The 20,769-nt window shown below is 43.6% G+C and overlaps 2 protein-coding genes and 2 non-coding genes across 4 annotated transcripts in view; 3 read left to right on the top strand and 1 right to left on the bottom strand.

The window, feature by feature from the left end:
• Positions 1–3,880, top strand: part of LOC105911941 (collagen alpha-1(XXVIII) chain-like) — a 38,146-nt gene extending 34,266 nt beyond the window's left edge. The window contains exons 30-37 of the mRNA XM_031558887.2: positions 136–171; positions 360–396; positions 526–701; positions 985–1,363; positions 2,095–2,540; positions 2,850–2,976; positions 3,214–3,405; positions 3,814–3,880. Coding sequence (XP_031414747.1) covers positions 136–171; positions 360–396; positions 526–701; positions 985–1,363; positions 2,095–2,540; positions 2,850–2,976; positions 3,214–3,405; positions 3,814–3,821 — 1,401 coding nt within the window. The 3' untranslated portion in view covers positions 3,822–3,880. The remainder of the gene's footprint in view (positions 1–135; positions 172–359; positions 397–525; positions 702–984; positions 1,364–2,094; positions 2,541–2,849; positions 2,977–3,213; positions 3,406–3,813) is intronic.
• A 1,724-nt stretch (positions 3,881–5,604) lies between these two features.
• Positions 5,605–5,677, bottom strand: trnam-cau. Its single transcript has one exon. It is a non-coding gene; the product is annotated as a tRNA-Met (tRNA).
• An 815-nt stretch (positions 5,678–6,492) lies between these two features.
• Positions 6,493–6,565, top strand: trnam-cau. Its single transcript has one exon. It is a non-coding gene; the product is annotated as a tRNA-Met (tRNA).
• Positions 6,566–6,875: 310 nt separating this feature from the next.
• On the top strand, positions 6,876–19,087 carry LOC105911955 (kidney mitochondrial carrier protein 1-like). Its single transcript, XM_012840864.3, has 9 exons — positions 6,876–7,177; positions 7,261–7,408; positions 7,642–7,736; positions 8,280–8,365; positions 11,054–11,149; positions 11,980–12,104; positions 14,842–14,980; positions 15,441–15,521; positions 17,299–19,087. Exons 1-9 carry the CDS (start codon positions 7,114–7,116, stop codon positions 17,338–17,340), a joined length of 876 nt encoding a protein of 291 aa, XP_012696318.1. The 5' UTR covers positions 6,876–7,113; the 3' UTR covers positions 17,341–19,087.
• The last annotated feature ends 1,682 nt before the right edge of the window (positions 19,088–20,769 follow it).

The raw sequence follows: 20,769 nt of genomic DNA, 5'->3' as shown, positions 1-20,769 counted from the left end.
CTTCTAAAAGTTTTTTTTTGCATTTCACCCTCACTGATACTGCAACCGTATGCTTCTTTTAGTTCCAGTGGTCAAGGAGAATGTTATGTTCTGTTTCATAATCACCCCTATCATGTGGATTTGTCTGTGCTTTAGGGGAGACCAGGTGTGAAAGGAGAAGTAGGCCTCACGGTAAATTTGCCCACTTGAATGTTAATGTAGACATACACATATGCAGGCTGTCTTTACTGTTGTTATACGTTTAGTATATATATATACATAATCAGTTAAACATATACTTGCATACATCCAGTGCTGTACATGATGGAGGTAATATCTGAATGTCTGACAATATGCAACCTGATTCACATCCAAAACAGAGAGAAGACGTCATCAAATTGATCAAGGAGATTTGTGGTAACCATTGACACTCTCACAAACACACATCAGCCCTTTAAACGTTACATTTTTTTCCCCATAGCTGATTGTTGGCTCACGGATCTCAGAGACTGATTGTCTTTTATTGGCGGCCATCTTTGTCTACAGGCTGTGGCGTCAAGTGCAAGAACGTTCCCATGGAGCTTGTGTTTGTCATCGACAGCTCGGAGAGTGTTGGTCCTGACCATTACAACATCGTAAAGAACTTTGTGGCGGCGCTGGTGGACCGTGTGACCATCGGTCATAACGCCACGCGCGTGGGCTTGGTCCTCTACAGCCATGAGGTCAGCTAGTGACATTTATTGATCCCAAGAGGAACATCTTTCGTTTTTTCTTGCAGATGCACCATAGTTACGTGGTTATTAGAAACCAACTAGGCACATTTTTTATAGTTTTACATTTGCTCTTCAACTAGAAGGTTGGTTAGTTACTTTCATGTTTTTGGTGAAAAAATATCTTTCCCTGTCAACACCCTTTCAATTTAAAGTCTATGTCAGCAAGCATCATGACACAAATTAGAAGATTTTTTTTTATTTTACTAATTGATCACATATTTATCAACCGCAGGTCAAAACTCAATTTGAACTGACAACCTACACCAATAAGCAGGACGTCAAGCAGGCGGTCCGTAACATGCCCTACATGGGCGAGGGCACCCACACGGGCAGCGCTATCCGCATGGCCATACGGGCTTTCAACAGCGCTCGACCCAGCGTGCGGAAGGTGGCAGTGGTCATCACAGACGGGCAGACGGACAAGCGTGACCCCGTCAAGCTGGACATCGCCGTGCGGGAAGCGCACGCCATTAACGTGGAGATGTACGCGCTGGGCATCGTGAATGCCAGCGACCCAACGCAGGCGGAGTTCCTGCACGAGCTCTACCTCATCGCCTCCGATCCCGACAGCGAACACACCTACCTCATAGATGATTTCAACACGCTGCCAGGTAAACACTCCACCTACCTGACCCAACAAACAACAACAACAAAAAACTCCTGCAAACTCTATGTAGAGGTGCAGTCCGTGATTCGAATCCACTAGACGTTTGGTCAAATTTAGCTTACTGCTCATGGTCCTGCATCTGTTTGTTCTACGTGTGCGGACTCTGTTTGTACACGGTCCTGACTTGGTCAATAAGAAACAAAGTGGTTCAGACCGAGCCATCCATTATTCCAGCCAATCAACATGTTGCTTCAGGAACATGGAAGGGAGGGCTGTAACTTGTTTGGCTGTTGAACTAAAATGTCAACAACCTTTCGCTAAAATCGCAAACTGTACCTTTAACCCAACATTCTGAAGTCAGTAGTGGCGTTTAGAATGTTAGGATAAGTAAATGCTAGTTTCTGACACCACAGACTGATCCAGTAGTTGCTGGGTGTTGGAGTTTCTTGGTATTTGCTAAAACTTGTTGAGGCAATTATAGTTAGCCTTAAGGCAAACATTATGTTTACATACCCATTATTTCTAATCTTTTTAACGTCATAGTTTGACTACCACCAATTTTGTGGTTTTAGTTCAAGTATTTCAGCTTTGTAAGGCTCCAACATTAGTTTCAACAGTTGCGTTTGCACCTGTCATTATCTTTTAATGCTGGCCTAAAACAATACATGTATTTTGTTTGGCGTTTACCTACCATTTATTCCCTGTTAACAGTATGAAATCTGTTTGTCCTCCTAGCTCTGGAAAGTAAACTGGTCAACCAGTTCTGTGAGGACGATTCTGGTGCTTTGATATACAACCGTGTCAGTGGCTACCTTAACGGCTTCAATGGTTACAACGGTAACAATGGCCAACGCAATCTTATCCCTAACACCAATGGCTATGGAAACAACAACAGACAAACACTGAACGGGAGAAATCCACTGACGCCCACTGACACACACTCTGAAACACATAGAGACACACACACATCATCACACTCTGGAACCCATAGTGGCACACACACCTCACCACACTCTGGAACCCATAGTGGCACACACACGAGTACCCATTCTGGAACACTTAGCGGTACACACACAGGGACACACTCAACATCACACTCTGGCACACACACAGGTACACACACTGGAACACACTCAGGTCGGGACCGCATACACACTGCTGTCATCGGAGGAAGAACAGAGGTCAGTCTAACTTTTTTTGGAGTCCAGAACAAAATGATGTCACTTGCCGTTTTTTATATAACTTTGTCTAACACTTGTTTGTGTCTGTGTCTGTGTCTGTGTCTGTGTCTGCGTGTGCGTGTGCGTGTGCGTGTGCGTGTGCGTGTGCGTGTGCGTGAGCGTGTGCGTGCGCGTGCGCGTGCGTGCGTGTGTCTGTGTGTGCGTGTGTGCGTGTGTGCGTGTGCGTGTGCGTGTGCGTGCGCGTGCGCGTGCGTGTGCGCGCGTGTGTGTGCGCGTGTGCGTGTGTGTGTGTGTGTGTGTGTACCACAGCATGGTGGTGGTGCCACTGGAGACACACACACTTTGACCCACCGCCATGACAACAGGACATCTGTCAACAGGACGTCCACGTCGTCTGTTACGTACGTCCCTGCTCCTCAACCCCCTTTCCCTGAAGGTAAACACTCTCAATATTTCAGCCTCTCAACCAACAAATTATCATCTATATGTGTGTGTGTGCGTGTGTGTATATGTCTGCACAATGATATGTTTCCTGTACTGTGATCTTGTGATCATGTTTACATACAGTAAATCTAGGCTCTCTATGAGTGGCTGTTGTTGTTGTTGTTGTTGTTGTTTCAGTAATGAGTGGAGGCTGTGAACTGTAATACTGCACTTCCTGTCTCTGAAACAGAGATAGTACCTCTGGACCCCCGCTGTGAGCTGCTGCTGGACCCGGGCTCGTGTCGTGAGTACATCATCCGCTGGTACTATGACCGGCAGGCCAACGCCTGCGCCCAGTTTTGGTACGGAGCCTGTGAAGGAAACCGCAACCGCTTCGACACGGAGGAGGAGTGCAAGAAGACCTGCGTGGGCAGGAGAGCAGGTGCACATGTCACACACATTAAACTGCCCTCCCCCCACACACACACACGTATAGACCCCCAGGCATGCACATCTCACTCTCTGTCTTTCTGTGACACACACACACACACACACACACACACACACACACACGTATAGACCCCCAGGCATGCACATCTCACTCTCTGTCTTTCTGTGACACACATACACACACACACACACACACACACACACACACACACACACACACGTATATAGACCCCCAGGCATGCACATGTCATTCGCCATCTTTCTGTCACACACACACACACACACACACGCGCATGCATATAGACCCCCAGACATGTACATTTCACTCTGTATCACTCTGTCACACACATACGCTAAAAAACATCATGTCCATGAGTTAATTCTCCCTTTGTGTCTGTAGATGGCTAACGCAGAGGATCCAGAGCGTCTGAACACCTCATGTGTCCTGCACCCCCCCCCCCCCCCCCCCCCCTGGTGTTCTGCACACTGCAAACCAACGCCTCCAACAGCCCAGCTGTGTTAAGCCAGTCCTAAGCCAGATGTGTCTTGTGTATATGCTGTATTTGCCAAGTCAGTTCACTTATAGGCTAGTAAAGATAGTCATGCCTGACTTCCATATCCAAACTTTCTGATGTATTTTTATATTTTTTTATACGGTATCTCTTCTCACTGGAGTCTGGTTTGAACTGAGTTGGACCGAGTACTGTGATCATTCAGTGATTCCTGTTTTGTTGTCTGCATTCTTTTTCAAGCCAGTTAAGTTAATGAACATCACACATACACACACACACACACACACACAGACACACACACACACACATACACACACGCACACACACTATGGTGGCATGGTGTTGCTTGCAGTGGGGGGTAATTATGTGTGTGTGTGTGTGTGTGTGTGTGTGATTTATATGTATGTGTGTTAAATCATTTATTCAAGCACTTATTGAGAATTTGCATATAAGAGTGACATAGTAATGATGGGAAGGATGTTTAACAAGCACAACACCGAATGCTGTACTCACACACTCACATTAAGACACCTACATCCACATCCACACATCTATCCTGTCAGCAAACAAATGCACATAAAGGCCTCGCCTTAGACAGTCTCTCAGTATCTGTGAATCTAACAGCACTGCTCAGATTTGTAATGGAATTGTATTTTATTGAGAGGTTTACAATATAAATAAGACACCGTGCTCCAGAAGGACGGTCAGTGGTCTTGTACCTGTGTATGTGTTTTACAATGTATTTTCAGCCCTATGTTCATAAATAAAATGGCGGTTTAAATTTTTGTAATAGTGTTTTGACTTCATTTTAAAGGCAGAATTGGGATAGTGGCACTGGGTGGTTAAATGGTTTGTGAAAAAGTTTGAATTATTAGTTGCATTTAATTTAACACAATACCTGTGTTCTGTGCTGCTTTGTCCATAATTAATGGGTTTAGTGAATGTGCTAGAGCACTACATTTTTACTAAAACTACGTTTTACTAGCTATAGTACAGTGTTGCCATCTAGTGACGACCATATGACAATTGTCGATGTATTTTGTATTAAAGCAGCAATACGGAGTTCTGTTCCAAAACTAGCAACTAACTACCTAAAAGTTATGCAAAAACCTTGCAAACACCACCAACAGCCCAGTTGACACTGGTAGAAGCTTGCCAACACACTAACACTGTCTTTTGGCAGTATAGCTGGCAATGTCATGCTGTGAAAGCTTTTCTTTTGTTCCAGAACTACATAGGGCATATTCTGAATGAGGAAGACACAGGCGTTTGCCTGTCCTTCACATGACCATATATTATCAAAATGAATTTGAGGATGGTACCAAAACTATATAACCTATAAAACCATACCTCATATTGCAAATTGTTGCATAGTGTTACTTTAAATTCCCCTACATCCCCAACGACCATGCCGGTGGCTGAAACTCACATGATGGCCCATTTCAGCAAGCGGTGTATCATTTATCTCGACTGAAACCCTCCACCTTCTAAGCTCTTGTTCTAATAATTTACAAGAACATTGCATGTGGCTGGCAATAAATCGACTGTGTCTTGTTCTGCAATCATGACGAAAGAGGTATCGGAAATGGTTTGTGGGGTCTGCTAGTGGACTTCATGTTGCTTTGGGTCTTCATGATTCCAGGTAATTGGATATTGCATCGGAAAAAGGGATCTCGCCCTGCCCCGTGTGAGGCTCGAACTCACGACCTTCAGATTATGAGACTGACGCGCTGCCTACTGCGCCAACGAGGCGGCTGAATAAGAGAAGAACACATTGCAAGTTTTTTTTTTTTTTGTATTGCAATACCGTATACAAAAACATACAGACAAGTGCTCGGCTGATCACATCAACCATAAAACAACATCAAATTAATAATATCAATTAAAAGAATAAATGATAAAGATACACAGGACAGATACATTACATAAATTGGAAGTAAAAGTTACATACGACAAGGAAAAAAGGATGATACAATTCCACGTTGAAGAGCTCTCTGTAAATTTTAATCGTTCTATTACTTTTGGTTGTGTTATCACATTGCAACACATTGCAAGTTGGAGTTTAGCCACAAGATGGCGCTACATCATTGTTCTTTACCAAAGGACATACTAGTAAGTACAGTGACAACTGTTGTCACTTGACCCACTTTATGTTTGCACACATTTGCAATCAAACATGAACATAGAAGGATGTATCTTACTAAACTAGGAAAAGTGAATATGAGTAAAATGTCAGTAAACCCTCGATGAAATACGTGAAATGTTACCAATATACACGTGGCTTGTATATTTGCAGTTGTATTTAGTGAATCACGCCATAGTGGGAAAAAACCCATGTATAAAGCTGTGTTCTTTGAGTCTTGAACAGGTTAACGTTACTTCTGAACATAGCCTACTTTCCTTGTCTTTCAGAAACATTTATCTTTTTTCTAATGTTGTCAAAATAACTTCTGCCAATGTCCTCGGTAAATGTTCAGTAATCCACTGTATAACAAAATGCGAACATGAATGAGCGCAATGAATGGCTTTAATAATCAATTTGCAATGTGTTCTGTTCTGCTCCAGCCGCCTCGTTGGCGCAGTAGGCAGCGCGTCAGTCTCATAATCTGAAGGTCGTGAGTTCGAGCCTCACACGGGGCAGGGCGAAATCCACTTTTTCCGATGCAATATCCAATTACCTGGAATCATGAAGACCCAAAGCAACATGAAGTTCACTAGCAGACCCCACAAAAGTGCCCCAAACTCTAAATACATAAAGTATGCGCATTTTAATTCACCATTTCCGATACCTCTTTTGTCATGATTGCAGAACAAGACACAGTCGATGTATTGCCAGCCACATGCAATGTTCTTGTAAATTATTAGAACAAGAGTTTAGAAGGTAAAGGGTTTCAGTCGAGATAAATTATACACCTCTTGCTGAAATGGGCCATCATGTGAGTTTCAGCCACTGGCATTCCAGCCGCCTGTGTGTATTGAGGGGAGGAACATGAGGGGGAGTGTCTGATGCAATATAGTCCTACTCCACGGTCGACAGTAATTGTAGCGAAAGTCAGTTCACGTTGAGCAGAGGGGAATCCTAATTTCGCACAGTAGCATAATTACTGAGATATAGTGTTCCGGCGTTCATCGGCGCATTCTTTTTTTCTTAGCTTGCACTGTTAGCGTTTTCCCTCGGAACCTACACGATGTCGAATGCAAACTGGAAACCTTTCATCTTTGGAGGATTAGCTTCGGTTACGGCTGAGTGTGGTGAGTTAGACAAAGGTACAGTGATGGACCCTGTTTTAGGATCTGAAACTCATCTAATTGAAACGCATATTGTTGTGTTTCAGGCACATTCCCGATTGACTTGACGAAAACCCGGCTACAAGTCCAGGGACAAGTCTGCGATAGCAAATACAAAGAAATTCGCTACCGGGGGATGTTGCACGCTATGGCCAGAATATGCAAGGAGGAAGGTGTTCTTGCTCTATATTCTGGGTAACAGAAATGCATCCTTTAATGTATGATGCCTAAATCATCTGTGGCGTTAGTGTTACCGCCCAAAGATGTTGTAATTGGGGGTAATTCTCATAATCGAGCCTGAACTGTTGAAAGCCGGTTAGCTATGCTAGCAAAGTTAGGCTAACTACCTCATTAAATTGACCTTCTGTAAATCGGGGTGATGCATGGTTTTCTGTGATTCAAGTTAATTTGGTTTACTTCTTTTGTAGAATTGCACCAGCAATGTTGCGACAAGCATCCTATGGCACGATTAAGATTGGTACATATCAGACTTTCAAAAGGTTGCTGGTTGACAGTCCTGATGGTGAGTAATTGCATTAATCAGATTGTCTGCAATTAATCCCTACACTGTAGGAGTAGAGGCCGATAGATTTTTAGTTTACATTGTTGCAGTGGTTCTATAATCTGGGTCAAATGTGGAAGACAAAATCACCTGCTGTGAACTGTTTTGCATGCTCTTCCTCAATTGCATCATGTTTCAGGAAGTAAATAGGAAGTTGGTGTGTAGGAATTTCTAGGGTGGCCTGAAAACAACTTCAGTTGGTGAACTTCTCTTCTGCCAGTTCTGGAAATTCTTACCTGGCCACGGAATGTTTACATACTTTCTTTGCACCAAAACTCTCAAACTGATGTACTTCAAATATTTGTTTGTACTTTAAGATCGGTTTCCTGCATGTAGAATGCCTGCCTGAACAAGTTTTTGTAGCTGTTGGTGCCTGCTGTAATAACCTGCAAAGTGATCGTCATACTCTGCTGCTATGAGTAGAAATATTCACATTTCTGTGTCTTGTTTGTTTGTTTGTGTGTGTGTTTGTTTCCTGTTTCTCCCTGTCTCTTTCTCCTGCAGATGAAACTCTTCTGACTAATGTAGCGTGTGGAGTTGTCTCCGGTGTCATCTCGTCCTCCATTGCCAACCCCACCGATGTCCTCAAGGTACGTACTCATACCCGTCATGCCCACACCTACTGCATCTTAGCCAGGCTAGTGGGAAAAGAAGAGGCAGGCAGATCATTCATACATAGAATCAAGCAAATGCTTCAGGCAGACATCACATTGGCACACACAATACACACACACACACACACACACAATACATACACACACACATACACACACAGTTGTACAAACATGCAGGTTTCAGAGTGTAGAGAGGGAGATGGTAAAATAAGACAGGAATGCCAGCATGCAAATATCAAGGTCATAGAACATATTGAGGATCTTAATCTACTCATAGGGTTCCTATTAATAGAATGAAGGGATGACTGTGACATGTTAGCAGAGAAAGGGTTGGTCGGGCTGGCAATCCGAATGTGTGTGTGATTCGTTATAAGCAATGTGTAGTAGAACTTTGGACGCGAGTGTAAGGTGAGCGTTGTCTTGTATACGTATCGGAAGTTCTAATGGTGGAGAACAATGGTCACGGCTATCAGCGCGGCAGGCAACGGTCCTGCTATAGGGAGAGTGAAGATCGACAAGTTGGTACGCAATTTCAAAAACAACATGTTACCGTAGCCGGACATCAGAGGGATGTCAGAGAAAGGAAGAATGAGTTAAAGGTTGTACGGCATGACGCAAAAGAGGTCCTTGGCAGCATAGGCCTATAGCAGCATAACTAAGGGTTGGTGCACACTTGGCCAACGCCATTATTAGGGTGGTCTGGGGCTGACTATACCATCTACAGCTGGCACGCCAATCACAGAGAGGCACCAGCAAAGCCAGTCCTTTCCACCAGAGGCCCTGCAATGAGGACTGGACCTCCGCACACCATTCCTATACTATGGGGAATAATGAAGTTTAGAATAAAGAGGAAAGTTTTTTAAGTCTAGACTTTAAAGTAGGAAGGGTGTCCAATTCTCTGACAGAGGAAGGAAGATTATTTCAATGGACTTGATGGCAAAAGGCTTGATGGTCTACAATTTATCTGCTAGTTTTGACACCCTTGTGAGACGGTCTGCATTTTAAGATTGAAGTTCTTGATGGGCAGTATGCGAGTAGTCAATTCCTAAAGTAGTCAGCAGCTAAGCCGTTCAAGGCTTTGTATGCTAGTGCGTGTATTTTGTAATTTGATTCTAGTAAGTGTGAGCTTTGTATCAGCTGGAGGTTCTTAAGTCAGACGTTACTGCATTCAGATAGTGAAGCATTGCAGTAGTAGTGTTGCGAGAGAGGACTTGATCAATAATTACACCAAGGTCCTTAGCGTTTTTTGTTTTTACAACAGTGTTTCTAAAGGGTAGTTAACACTGAAAGTTAGACCCCATCTTTCATAGTGAGCAAAGTGAACTCTGACCTTAATGGGCTCCAAGGTTATCTGTGTGAGGCAAGAGTGTGCTTTCATGGCTAGGGGGTTGGCCTTTAGAGGGGGAACAGTCTGATACTTATTTGGTAGCTAATTTTAGCGTGTTCTTTTCACGGCCCAGTAGTAGTAATTATCTGAATGGCTCTTGCTGGTCTTGGCTTGGCTAACTCTATGTTGTGTTAACGTTATAGTAATATTGGCATACACTTTAGCAGATATACAAACTGTTTGGTGTAGGCTTGGGCGTGTAATTGCATGAAGAGACTAGGAGATATCTTAAACAGTATATTTGGCTGGAGATGCTTGTGGTTTAGATGATGTATGAGTGTGTTCATGTGGTTCGTTACTGCTCTTTACTCGAATAAAGACTGATTGCTGTATCAACCACAAGAGACATCCTTTTTCTCTGCAGTATCTATTTTTTCCATACCTTCCTGACTTTTCACCGGGGTATACAGTATATGACGGGTAGAAGCTGAGCTGCTGTTGACAGAAGTCAGTGTAACATGTGTGACATTGTATAGCTATTTACTTCCTACTTAGAGAAGCCATGTTGGTTAAAAATAAATAAATAAATAATAATAATATGTATCACCTTTTTAAGATTTTCTGAATACCCTGGTATACCGTAACACCTTGATACCGCCCGTTGTCCTAGTTACTATTTTGTGCACTTTTAGGGTTCTGTAAATATGCTCGGCAAATTACAGTCTTAAATAGCCATGCACACGTAAGGTCTAAGGATGTCTTGTTAAAGTTTTAGATGCTAGTTATGTATGAACACTCTGCAGGGGTGAGTGCGTCTTGGTAAAGTGGCCAGTGCTAAGGGGTGTCTTGGTAAAGTGGCCAGTGCTAAGGGGTGTGCTCATCTTTTAAGAGCTGGCCGCTCAGGAGGTGTACCACCACTTTTGAGAAGTCCGACACACATAAGATATCATGCCAGTTTGGGAACCAGAGGGTTACTGGATCTCCCTTCTTTCTCGATCATGCTAGCTGGTTGGTGATTGCCAGTGTTGTATTTACCTATTTAAGTCATTCTCTTGACCAGGCTGTAGTGGTCCTTCTGTAATGTAAGCAGTGAAACAGGTGTCCTTGAGTAGGCCCCAGAAAGCTGAGTGCTTTGTAGGAGAAGATAACGTCGTAACTCTGTTTGCTTTGCGTTTACAACCTACCCACGATCCTCACCGTAAACATGCACTCAGCATCCTGAATGGGATGATATGATAGGAGTCTGAATGTGTTACCTATTTATTTGGGGACTCAATCTTTAGTGACTGACTCTTGTCTGTGTGTTTGTGTGTTTGTTTTTTTGTTTTGTTGTTTAGATACGGATGCAAGCTCAAGGAAATGTCATTCAGGGAAGCATGATTGGGAACTTCATTAACATCTATCAGCAGGAGGGAACAAGGGGCTTATGGAAGGTAAGAACCGCACCTCTCTTCGTGCCGCTCTTTTAAAACTTTTAAAACACTTTAGAGACCTAATGAACTTTAATAAATGGACTGGTAACACTTTTTTTTGCCTTGATCTGTCTTCATTAATTGTGTACAATAAGCTACACAACTTACCCAGTCAACTCATTTTGAATACTGTTGTGTTGTGTGCTCATGTGTGAGGGCTGCATAATCTGTTATGTGGTGTGCAGTGGTTAGCAAGCCTCTGCTGCTGTTGAGCAATCACACTTTGCATGTTGCAGAAATGCATCTCTAGTTTTTGATGATTCATCAAGAGGCTGTTTTTGTGGTTCCCACCACCTCCACACACACACACACCTCCAAACCTGCCCTGTTCTCGTGCTTGAAGATGGCTCTACACAGCTTTCTGATTGACATGTTTACCTGCCCGGTGATCACCCAGGTCATTACCAGTTGATGGATGGGTCTGACTGACTGTGTTCCTCAATGACTGCTTTGCTTTTGGCCTGGGGTGTGTGTTGGGGGTTCACGAGCTGAAATATGGAGACAGGAGACAACAATGCACAAACACTCTCTCTCTCACACACACTGCAAACACACTCACACACACACACACACACACACACACACACACACACACACACACACACACACACACACACACACTCAGCCCCTTCTCTCTCCTCCACACACACACACACATATGTCCACAAACACAACCCTCTGGGCTGGGCTGTATGGTTGGGTGCAGTGTGTTTACTTGCTAATGCTTTTTAATCAGAAGTGAAGGCACTGTCTGAATAAACTGCACTAAGCCCTACTCTCTTGTTTTTCAGGGGGTGTCCCTCACTGCCCAGAGAGCTGCCATTGTGGTGGGCGTCGAGCTTCCTGTGTATGACATGACCAAGAAGCACCTGATTCTCTCTGGCCACATGGGCGACACGGTGTACACCCACTTCCTGTGAGTCCCACTGCTATATGTATGCAAGTTCCTGTGAGATTTACACAGCTGCAGATAAGATTCAACTTTAATGTCATTGGACGGAGTAATGGTACAAAGCCAATGACCTGTAGATGTACAGGCGCGGGCACCGATAGACCCCAGGTGCGGGCACCGATAGACCCCACCATTTAAGCAGCTTCGCAACAAACACGCTAGTCTGGCGAAAAGTAACCTTTTCCATGTAAACGGAACTCCGCTAGTTCCTTTGTCAGGCAACTTATAGCCCAACATTACGTTTATAACAAGTAAAATAGATAATGTGTTTAATAGTCTATAGTCAGGGGCATGCACGTTTTAAAGCACTGGCTCAGGATCAAGAGAAAACTAAATCTGTTTACGCTATTTGTTCATTTTATGCAAAGCTACTTACAGTACAGATGCACATTTTCATTAGTAGGTTTGCTCCCTGAGAAAAAAAAAACTGGAGACACGCTGATAATGACAGCAATTGTATTTTAATTGTGCTTGCTCTAAAGAGGTTCAGGCCCTGGGCTTTTGTAAAGCGTGTGTGTGTGTGTGTGTGTGTGTGTGTGTGTGTGTGTGTGTGTGTGTGTGTGTGTGTGTGTGTGTGTGTGTGTGTGTGTGTGTGTGTGTGTGTGTGTGTGTGTGTGTGTGTGTGTGTGTGTGTGTGTGTGTGTGTGTTCTAAGGGGGTTCAGGCCTGGGCTCTGGAAAGCGTGCATGCAGCGTGTGTGTGTGCTCTAAGGGGGTTCAGGCACTGGGCTCTGTAAAGCGTGTGTGTGTGTGTGCTCTAAGGGGGTTCTGGCCCTGGGCTCTGTAAAGCGCCTTGAAACTATTTTATTGGACTGGCTTTATATTGGCTATATATATATGAAATTGAATTGAATTGAGTATACCTGCTCCCTAACTCTTTCATGGGTCACAGCAAAGTCAGAGAAGCCTATTGAACATGAGCTTTGCAGAAAGTTACTTTTGTAGTAGGCCTAGCGCAAGGATTTACAGGATTTGTTGTTTACAGCACATGCTCATTGTTTACGGCACATACTCATTGTTTATGGCACATACTCATTTTTACAGCACATACTCATTGTTTACAGTGCATACTCATTGTTTACAGCTCATACTCATATACGGCACATACTCTTCTTTTACAGCACATACTCATTGTTTACACATGTAAAAATTAAACTACCCTTATCTCTTCCTACATTCCCCCAAGCATGCAGTTGCCTTTGTTTAAGGGTGACGTTATCTCAATCAGCATGTCCTGTGCTCATGCTGTGTTTGAGGCTTGCCAACATTTACAAATGGGTGAAAGAAATGGTGATTTAAGTTGTTTTCCTTCTTGGTTTGGGTGTAGCCTGCTAAACTCATGTAATGATGCCGTCCTGGGTATTAGTTTGGAAGAAAATGGAGGGGAAAATAGGATTAACACAAGAGTTTTATGACGTCACAAGCTGATGATTGGGTCATGGATACATGTGCCAGAATCACACATTAATTATATATTCTCTTGAAGTCTGCCAGAACGTGTGTAGTATTCCACTGCGGAACACTGCTTACCAGTTATATATCCACGACAACCATTATAACCTCTTTAGAATGGAGCCCAGCCACACACACACACGTGCTCAAGCCAACCTTCACAACATCAGTAGTTGATGTTTGACCTGAAGAGACTGTTTGGAGGGTGGTGTTTAGGTGTGTGTTTGTGAGGCTGATTTCTGTGAGGCCCCTGTACAGTAATGTAATCAGGTTGGCTTGTTTATGTACTCGCCTAGCACCGCTCACGAGGGGAAACTGTCTGACTTTTCCGGTTGGTTCACATGCCTACCAGTAACTGCCCTGAAACATGCACTTACTTGACCTTTTGGCACAATAAACCTCAATCATTTTTTTCTCTTTCCTCCTGTGCCTTAAGAAATAGTCAGATGTCTTGGGTATATTGAGACATGAAATGTAGGGTTTGTAAGTCAATTTGACATCAAATCCAACCATTGGTGTATAGGTTAGACATAACTGATTTTGGGTAAATATTGTGGTTTTGAGGATTCGTGTTCAAATGTACTGTGGGAACTGTACCGTTGCTAAGAAGTGGGTTGTTTGGGTGATACTGATTTACTTGCAGGCATTTTTGTGGTGAGGATGAGAACTTTCATTTGAATCATTTAAATGCTGCTCTGGTGCCAGAAGCTTCCATTACCTGTCAGCGATGGCAATCTCCTGAAAGGATTATAACCGAAGCAAAACTAACTTGACTAAACACATAGACATCAATTGGACCCAAGCTGGATCAAACTTGTCTTTCAAGTTTTCGGCTAATTTGTTTTTGTTAGCACTCCTTCGTGTTTGAATAGCCTATGCCTTTATTATGAAGGAGAGCCTCTTTTGTGGTCTTTTGTGCAGCACTATGCCATGAGGTGAGAGAGAGAGAATACATTAATCTGGTGATTTTTCTTTTCTTTGGATGTCCAGGCTCTGGATGTGTTATTAGTCTGTCATGTTTAAGAGCTCTACAGTGCTGTCTGCAGCAGGTGTTTGTTCTTCTGGTGCTGCGATGGTTGCATGTTGATTATTCTGATGGTCTTGATTATTCAAATTTTGTTCCAAAGATTGATATTTGATTATTGATTGTTGATTATTCAGATGGTTCTGTGATTTTGTTGATTATTTAGCCAGTTCTGCGACTCTTCTGAAGATTGATTGTTTTGTGATTTTGGTTCTGTGTCTCCCCAGGGCCAGTTTCACATGTGGCCTAGCGGGAGCGCTGACGTCCAACCCCATCGATGTGGTGCGCACGCGCATGATGAACCAGCGGGTGGTGCTGGACGGCACGTGTGGGGGGTACAAGACCACGCTGGACTGCCTGCTGCAGGTAAGCACCCAGCAACCAGAGGAGATCGCCGAGCAGGAAGCCAACTAGTTCAGCCATGTGTCCGTCTGATCAGAGGTGGTGGCGGCGGCGTCAGACCTGGCAGTTAACCGCAAGACTGGGATCACACTAGAAATAACGAAGAGCGTAACGCAACACTCAGACCATAGTAGTTCTATTAGTTTAAACAAACGATAGTCTCTTTAAAAAAATCCGCTGTTGAGCAACCACCCTGGTAAACAAGTGAGGGACTGTTCAAAAGGATAGTCTCTCGGTCATTAAACGATGATAGTTGTTCCACAGCGCTTTCAGGAAAGGCTCCCCTGAGTCTGCTGACCTCCAGGCTGAAGGGGGGCTCCACGCCATGCTGCAGCTCACAAAGCGTGTGATGCTGTATTTGTGTATTTGATGCTTGATCATAACGTTATCCCTTGGTTGAAAGTGTGTTGCTTGTGTCCTGCAGACGTGGCGATCAGAAGGGTTCCTGGCTCTCTACAAGGGCTTCTTCCCCAACTGGCTGAGACTTGGGCCCTGGAACATCATTGTATCCTTCTTCTCTCTTTACCTGTGTGTGTGTGTGTGTGTGTGTGTGAGCTTAACGTGGGCCCGCACTAAGCTAATGACATGGCTGATTAGTTCACTTCCTGTGTGTAACAGGTTTAGCTCACATCCTGTGCTGTTAAGAGTATCACAGAAATAACCAGACCTGCTAACACCCATCGGCTGTTCGACATGTATACATTGTCTCATGTAACCATGGAAATAGTGTATTTAACCCACTGCGCCTCTATCCTGGCCTATACATCCCACATGGTCTGTATTTCCATCGGTGGGGTCCTGGCGTAGTCATTACATCATAATTACATAACAGACCCTCGGCCTTCTGAGAGGCCCCGCATCAGCAGCTGAGACGAGAGGTTCAGTTGAGCTGCTAACAATGGCAGCACTTTCCCCCCGAAGGATAGATTAGCTCTGATGGACTTGTGTAAGAGCGAGACCCAGGATCAGTTGAGAGAGAGGGAGAGAGGTTTATTTGAGTAAGGTTTAGTGACCCCCATGAAGGAATTCAAGGGGGGAGTACAGCAATGCTTACAGAAAGGATTAACCTTCAGTTATACCCTCTCCTGCACTTAGAGTGTGTGTGTGTGTGTGTGTGTGTGTGTGTGTGTGTGTGTGTGTGTGTGTGTGTGTGTGTGTGTGTGTGTGTGTGTGTGTGTGTGTGTGTGTGTGTGTGTGTGTGTGTGTGTGTGTGTGTGTGAGAGAGGAGGGGCTACTGTAAACACTCTTCAGACAGTGTTGTACTTGTGCAGTAAAAAGATCGACATGGTCTGTTTGGCTCCGGATTCCTGGAATAGCTATAAAGACTGATAAGGACGTGTGTGTGTGTGTGTTCTGGTGTTCAAGGTGACTCCATACTGTACAGACTATGGAGCTGGTTCTTGACATGAACTTCAAAAACATGGCCAGGTTTTCTTCTGAGCCAGTCTTTCCTGGAGAAATATATGCTACTTCATAATACCAGGGTTTCCTGATGTGTGTTGGATGATAATGTCATCTCTGTTTGCCAGCTAACAGGATAAAAGGAATTGATATTTTACGACAAATTTTGACATTCTTAATATTTCACTGGTGTTCTAACTGAAAACACAGACCCTCCTTTCCCCGCTAAATATGATGCTATATCTATCCCACGTTGGACATTGTCAGGAGAAAAAGCTGATTTGTGTTTCAGAAGCGTCTCCGTTTCCTAAGATGAGATGTGCTTCTTTTTAAGGTTATAGAAGTGGCTACACAAGTACGACGACTTTGAATCAGCAGTCAGGGGAAGAGCAGTCTCTCCTCATAGATGCTATTACAAAAAAAAAAAAACTTGCCTCGACGTGTTCAGCTGGTGCCTTTGACCATAGTGACTTACAGCACGGGGAAAGGAGACTTTTTATCTTCATGCTGATTTCTGAAACTGAAATCCTTCGAGTTTGGCACGGGGCGGGGGGAATCTAGCTTTGTCAGTTCATCTGCAGGAACACTGCATTCATTGAAATAGAAAACTGTTCCTTTCTAAAACCACAGCAAACAGTGGGCCGTCTCTTCCATGACATCCCTTCAACTCGCATGTTTACATGATACTTTTTAAATTAATTAATTAATGATTATTTAATTAAACATTAACAAATCACAAACCAAGTCCCCAACCATAAACACAGGCTGTTTTTTGCCATAATCCATTGAAGTATAACCTGTGATGATGTGCGGTATGTACCGTGCTTAAACAGTGCCCGTTTCCCCAGTCGTGTGTTGCACCTTAACCCTGCCCTCTTCAGTTCTTCATCACCTACGAGCAGCTGAAGAAGATCGACGTGTAAGAACCCTCCGCGGTGTGAGGAAGAGGAGGAGACGAGGAAGAGCGGTACGCAAACGGCTCCCCAAACCGCACCGAGCGGAGAACTCAACGTCTCACAGAAACCGTACCGAGAGGTCAACCCGGGCTGTGTTGATTGACAGGTAGCCAGATACCATCTCATGCCAGTTGGGCCCGTACTCGCCCGTCCGCCCCTCCAACCATAGCTGTCAGAAGTGCGTCACCACCCTACTTAAGCTACCCAGGCTGGGGGGGGTATATATATACCTCATCACAGTAACCCCCACAAAAGTGGTTGCTTGCTCCAGCATTGCTGGCATTCTGCCCTAGATACCCCAGGCTTCTGTGCCTCGTCCACTGTGCTGTCCGCGCCTGCGCTCTAAGGCCATAGTAGAACATGAGCTTCCAGAGCAGTTATTTCTGGATGCAGCTCCGCTGCAGCGTTTGATTGGCAGCTTTCTGTCGCGGGAGGAAGGTGTCCCACTGGGGTTCCATGTGGTTGTCAGGTGACGCCTGATAAAGTTATAGATAAGGACGAAAGATATGGGATGAGTACCAACACACAGGATTTGTATCATGCACCGTTAAAACTGTAACGGAGAATGTGCTGTTGACATGTTGACACATGGTCTAGTCGGCTAGACCTTTTTGCCCACCCCCACTCCCAGGTTACAATGGCTGTTGAGATTGGCCACCATCTTTTAATGTCAAGAAATTAATTTGCCACTTAATAGCCTAGAAGTTACTAAACCAGAGCTCACTGGATGCTAAGAGGTTTTTTTTCTTTTTTTTTCTTTGTTCGTCACTCTGACTTTGTGAAGGCTGTTAACAGACTACACATTCGTTTTGTTCATTTCTACTCAAACATTTTCAGTAACAATCCTTAAATTCACCTAAATCATCCACCACATGTCTAGAGGGTCCAGAAGTGAATGTCAACGTGCCTTTGTCTTCTCTTAAGATGAGTTTGAGACACTTTCACCTTTCTGAGTTGCATTTCAGCATTAAGTTGTTTTGGTGTTTGAAGCGCTACTACATTATTACTTTAAACTTTTTTTTTTAAAACTCCCTAAAAACACAAGCAGCTGTATGTGTCATGTCTTTGTTGTCTAACGAGAAGTTGGTTATAAAATATTGACCTTAGGACCACAGACAGAGAGACAGACAGTAAAACTGTATGCAACTGTAGAACCTGGAAAGCACATGGCACTTTTTTTTCTGTTTTGCATTTGACAATGACATCACATGTTTCGGTGGGTGTATCTTATAACTAAGGGTTGTGTGTGTGTGTGTGTCCTGTCTGTCTGTCTGTCTGTCTGTCTGTCTGTCTGTCTGTCTGTCTGTATATCATGATAAACCTTACAAGAACTGTGTGTGCTCCAGACCTGCTGTAGCACGGGGGGTGTTTATTTCGAGTAGCGTTACATAAGCAGCAGAGAAGAGAAGGGCAGAGGCCTAATAGGCTTGCTCTGCCACCCTTCTTACTTACTACAGCGTGACTCAAATGTCACAGGGTTCTGGGTACTTCATGTACAGAACCTTCCTGTCCAGTGATATAATGTACTGCAGTCATAAGACACCAGTAGTACTGACCAGTGACCATTTTAAAGATGACCAAAGATGTGGAAAAGTATTCCTGGATGTGTATTTATTGGTTACACATTTAGAAAGAGTTATGAATATGAATCTATGTGCTTGTTGTATCATGCCAAGTTAAAATATTGCTCTGAATAAATTATTACTGTAATCCACATGTGCCTGTTTTGCGTGACTGTTTTAATATATATATAAAAAAAAAAATGTTACCATCGAAACATAAACACCAACATGCAGACCAATATTGCAATCGTATTTGTGTGTCCGTTAAGTTTCACGGTTTGAAGGCCCGAACGGCAGATCTTCATAGCAGTTAGGAAGCCTATTGTATAGGTCTAACGCATCTTCTGTACACAACCTTTAACATCCAGTAGCGAAGGTCCAAACAGTGACACCAAACTCTCCTTTCTGCCTCTCTTGAGCCCGTGGGTGTAATTTTTCACGGGGACATACATATTCATTGGACTTGCATCGACAGGAATCATGCCACTTAGTTACTGAGTTACACATCCACATACACTGAAATCCACAATAGCAATTAATTTAATAGCTTGATGGGACGAGTCGAGCAGCGTTAGTTGATGTCTCAGCTATAGCGTTTCATGAAATGAGCTAACCAGAGTCCCTCCTCTAGGACTTCAAATCTAGAACAAGCTTGTTTGTTTCGAATGACAATTTCTCACACAATGATTTATGAATAATTCAACGCTCGTGTGAAGTAATTGTTCTTCTATTTTGCTGAGGAGTCCCAGTTTTCCATATAAAGGCTGTTTTTTTCCATCGCGCTTCGGCTACCCAGGGGAAGACGAAAAGCTGTTGTCATGAACCCTCTGTGATTCCTTTTGAAATTTATGCTTGGGGATTTATTAGTGTGTGGAGTCTGATTTTTCACTGCACTGAGATATACCGTATTGTTTTCTGTGTTGCTTATACATTATTAAGATCTTTTTGAAATAAAGATGTTTCTGAAGTCGTAAAAACAGACTCAGCAGTCCAGCAGTTCTTTCTTTGACACCCCGGGGTATCTTGGTCGAACATAAAATAATAAAATGATTACATTTATTTCTAGCTCCCATGAAATTGCATTATTGTGAGTATGGGCCTCATGGCAATGAATTGACAGGTTAAATAAGCGGCTTTTAAACTGAAAGTGGGTCTGGCTTGGATAGGATGTTGTTACCTATAGCTTTTCTCCCCCAGTAATGATGTTTACCAGCAACATCAGAAAGAATAGGCCTACTCTTAAAATCACTGTAGGCTATAATAGATAGACCTAATGTGGTTCTATACTCTTCAATCTAGTTTGAAAAATATTTTTGAGCAGTGGGGTCACACATGAAACACATTCTATTAATTTGTTAGGCAGTATTTGACATATGTTAATGACAGAGCATGAGGTTCAAGTCCACTATAAACCCCTTCTCAACGATGTAATGCCCGAAATGTGACAGCCAATTACCAAACAACCAAACTGATCAAAAGGCCATCACGACTTGCTCTTAGGCTACGTGGGTGTAGAGGTTAGTATGGAGCTAGCATATGCGTATAGATCACAATGGGGCCTCAAAGTTCTAAGAAATGTGTTTGATCCACATTACAAAGAGTTGAAAGCAGAAGATGAACTAGTGCACAGTCATGAGCTAATTACCGATTCCAGTCGTGACTGTTCAACCGCTGGGCCAAGCTCTCGAGAGATGGACTGCCTCAAAGGAAATTTCTGAGCTATATTTGGCGTGTCGGTTTACGGACAGTAGGGGGCAATATATGTCTTCACTTATTCGTGAGGTAGTCTCGGTTGATTTCCCCATATTGAAAGTCCTTCAGGCGCGCATCTCTT

Source organism: Clupea harengus, chromosome 21 (genome assembly GCF_900700415.2).
Source record: "Clupea harengus chromosome 21, Ch_v2.0.2, whole genome shotgun sequence".
Lineage (NCBI taxonomy): Eukaryota > Metazoa > Chordata > Actinopteri > Clupeiformes > Clupeidae > Clupea > Clupea harengus.
The sequence above is the reverse complement of the archived record's forward strand: the minus strand, read 5'-3'. Positions and strand labels throughout refer to the sequence as shown.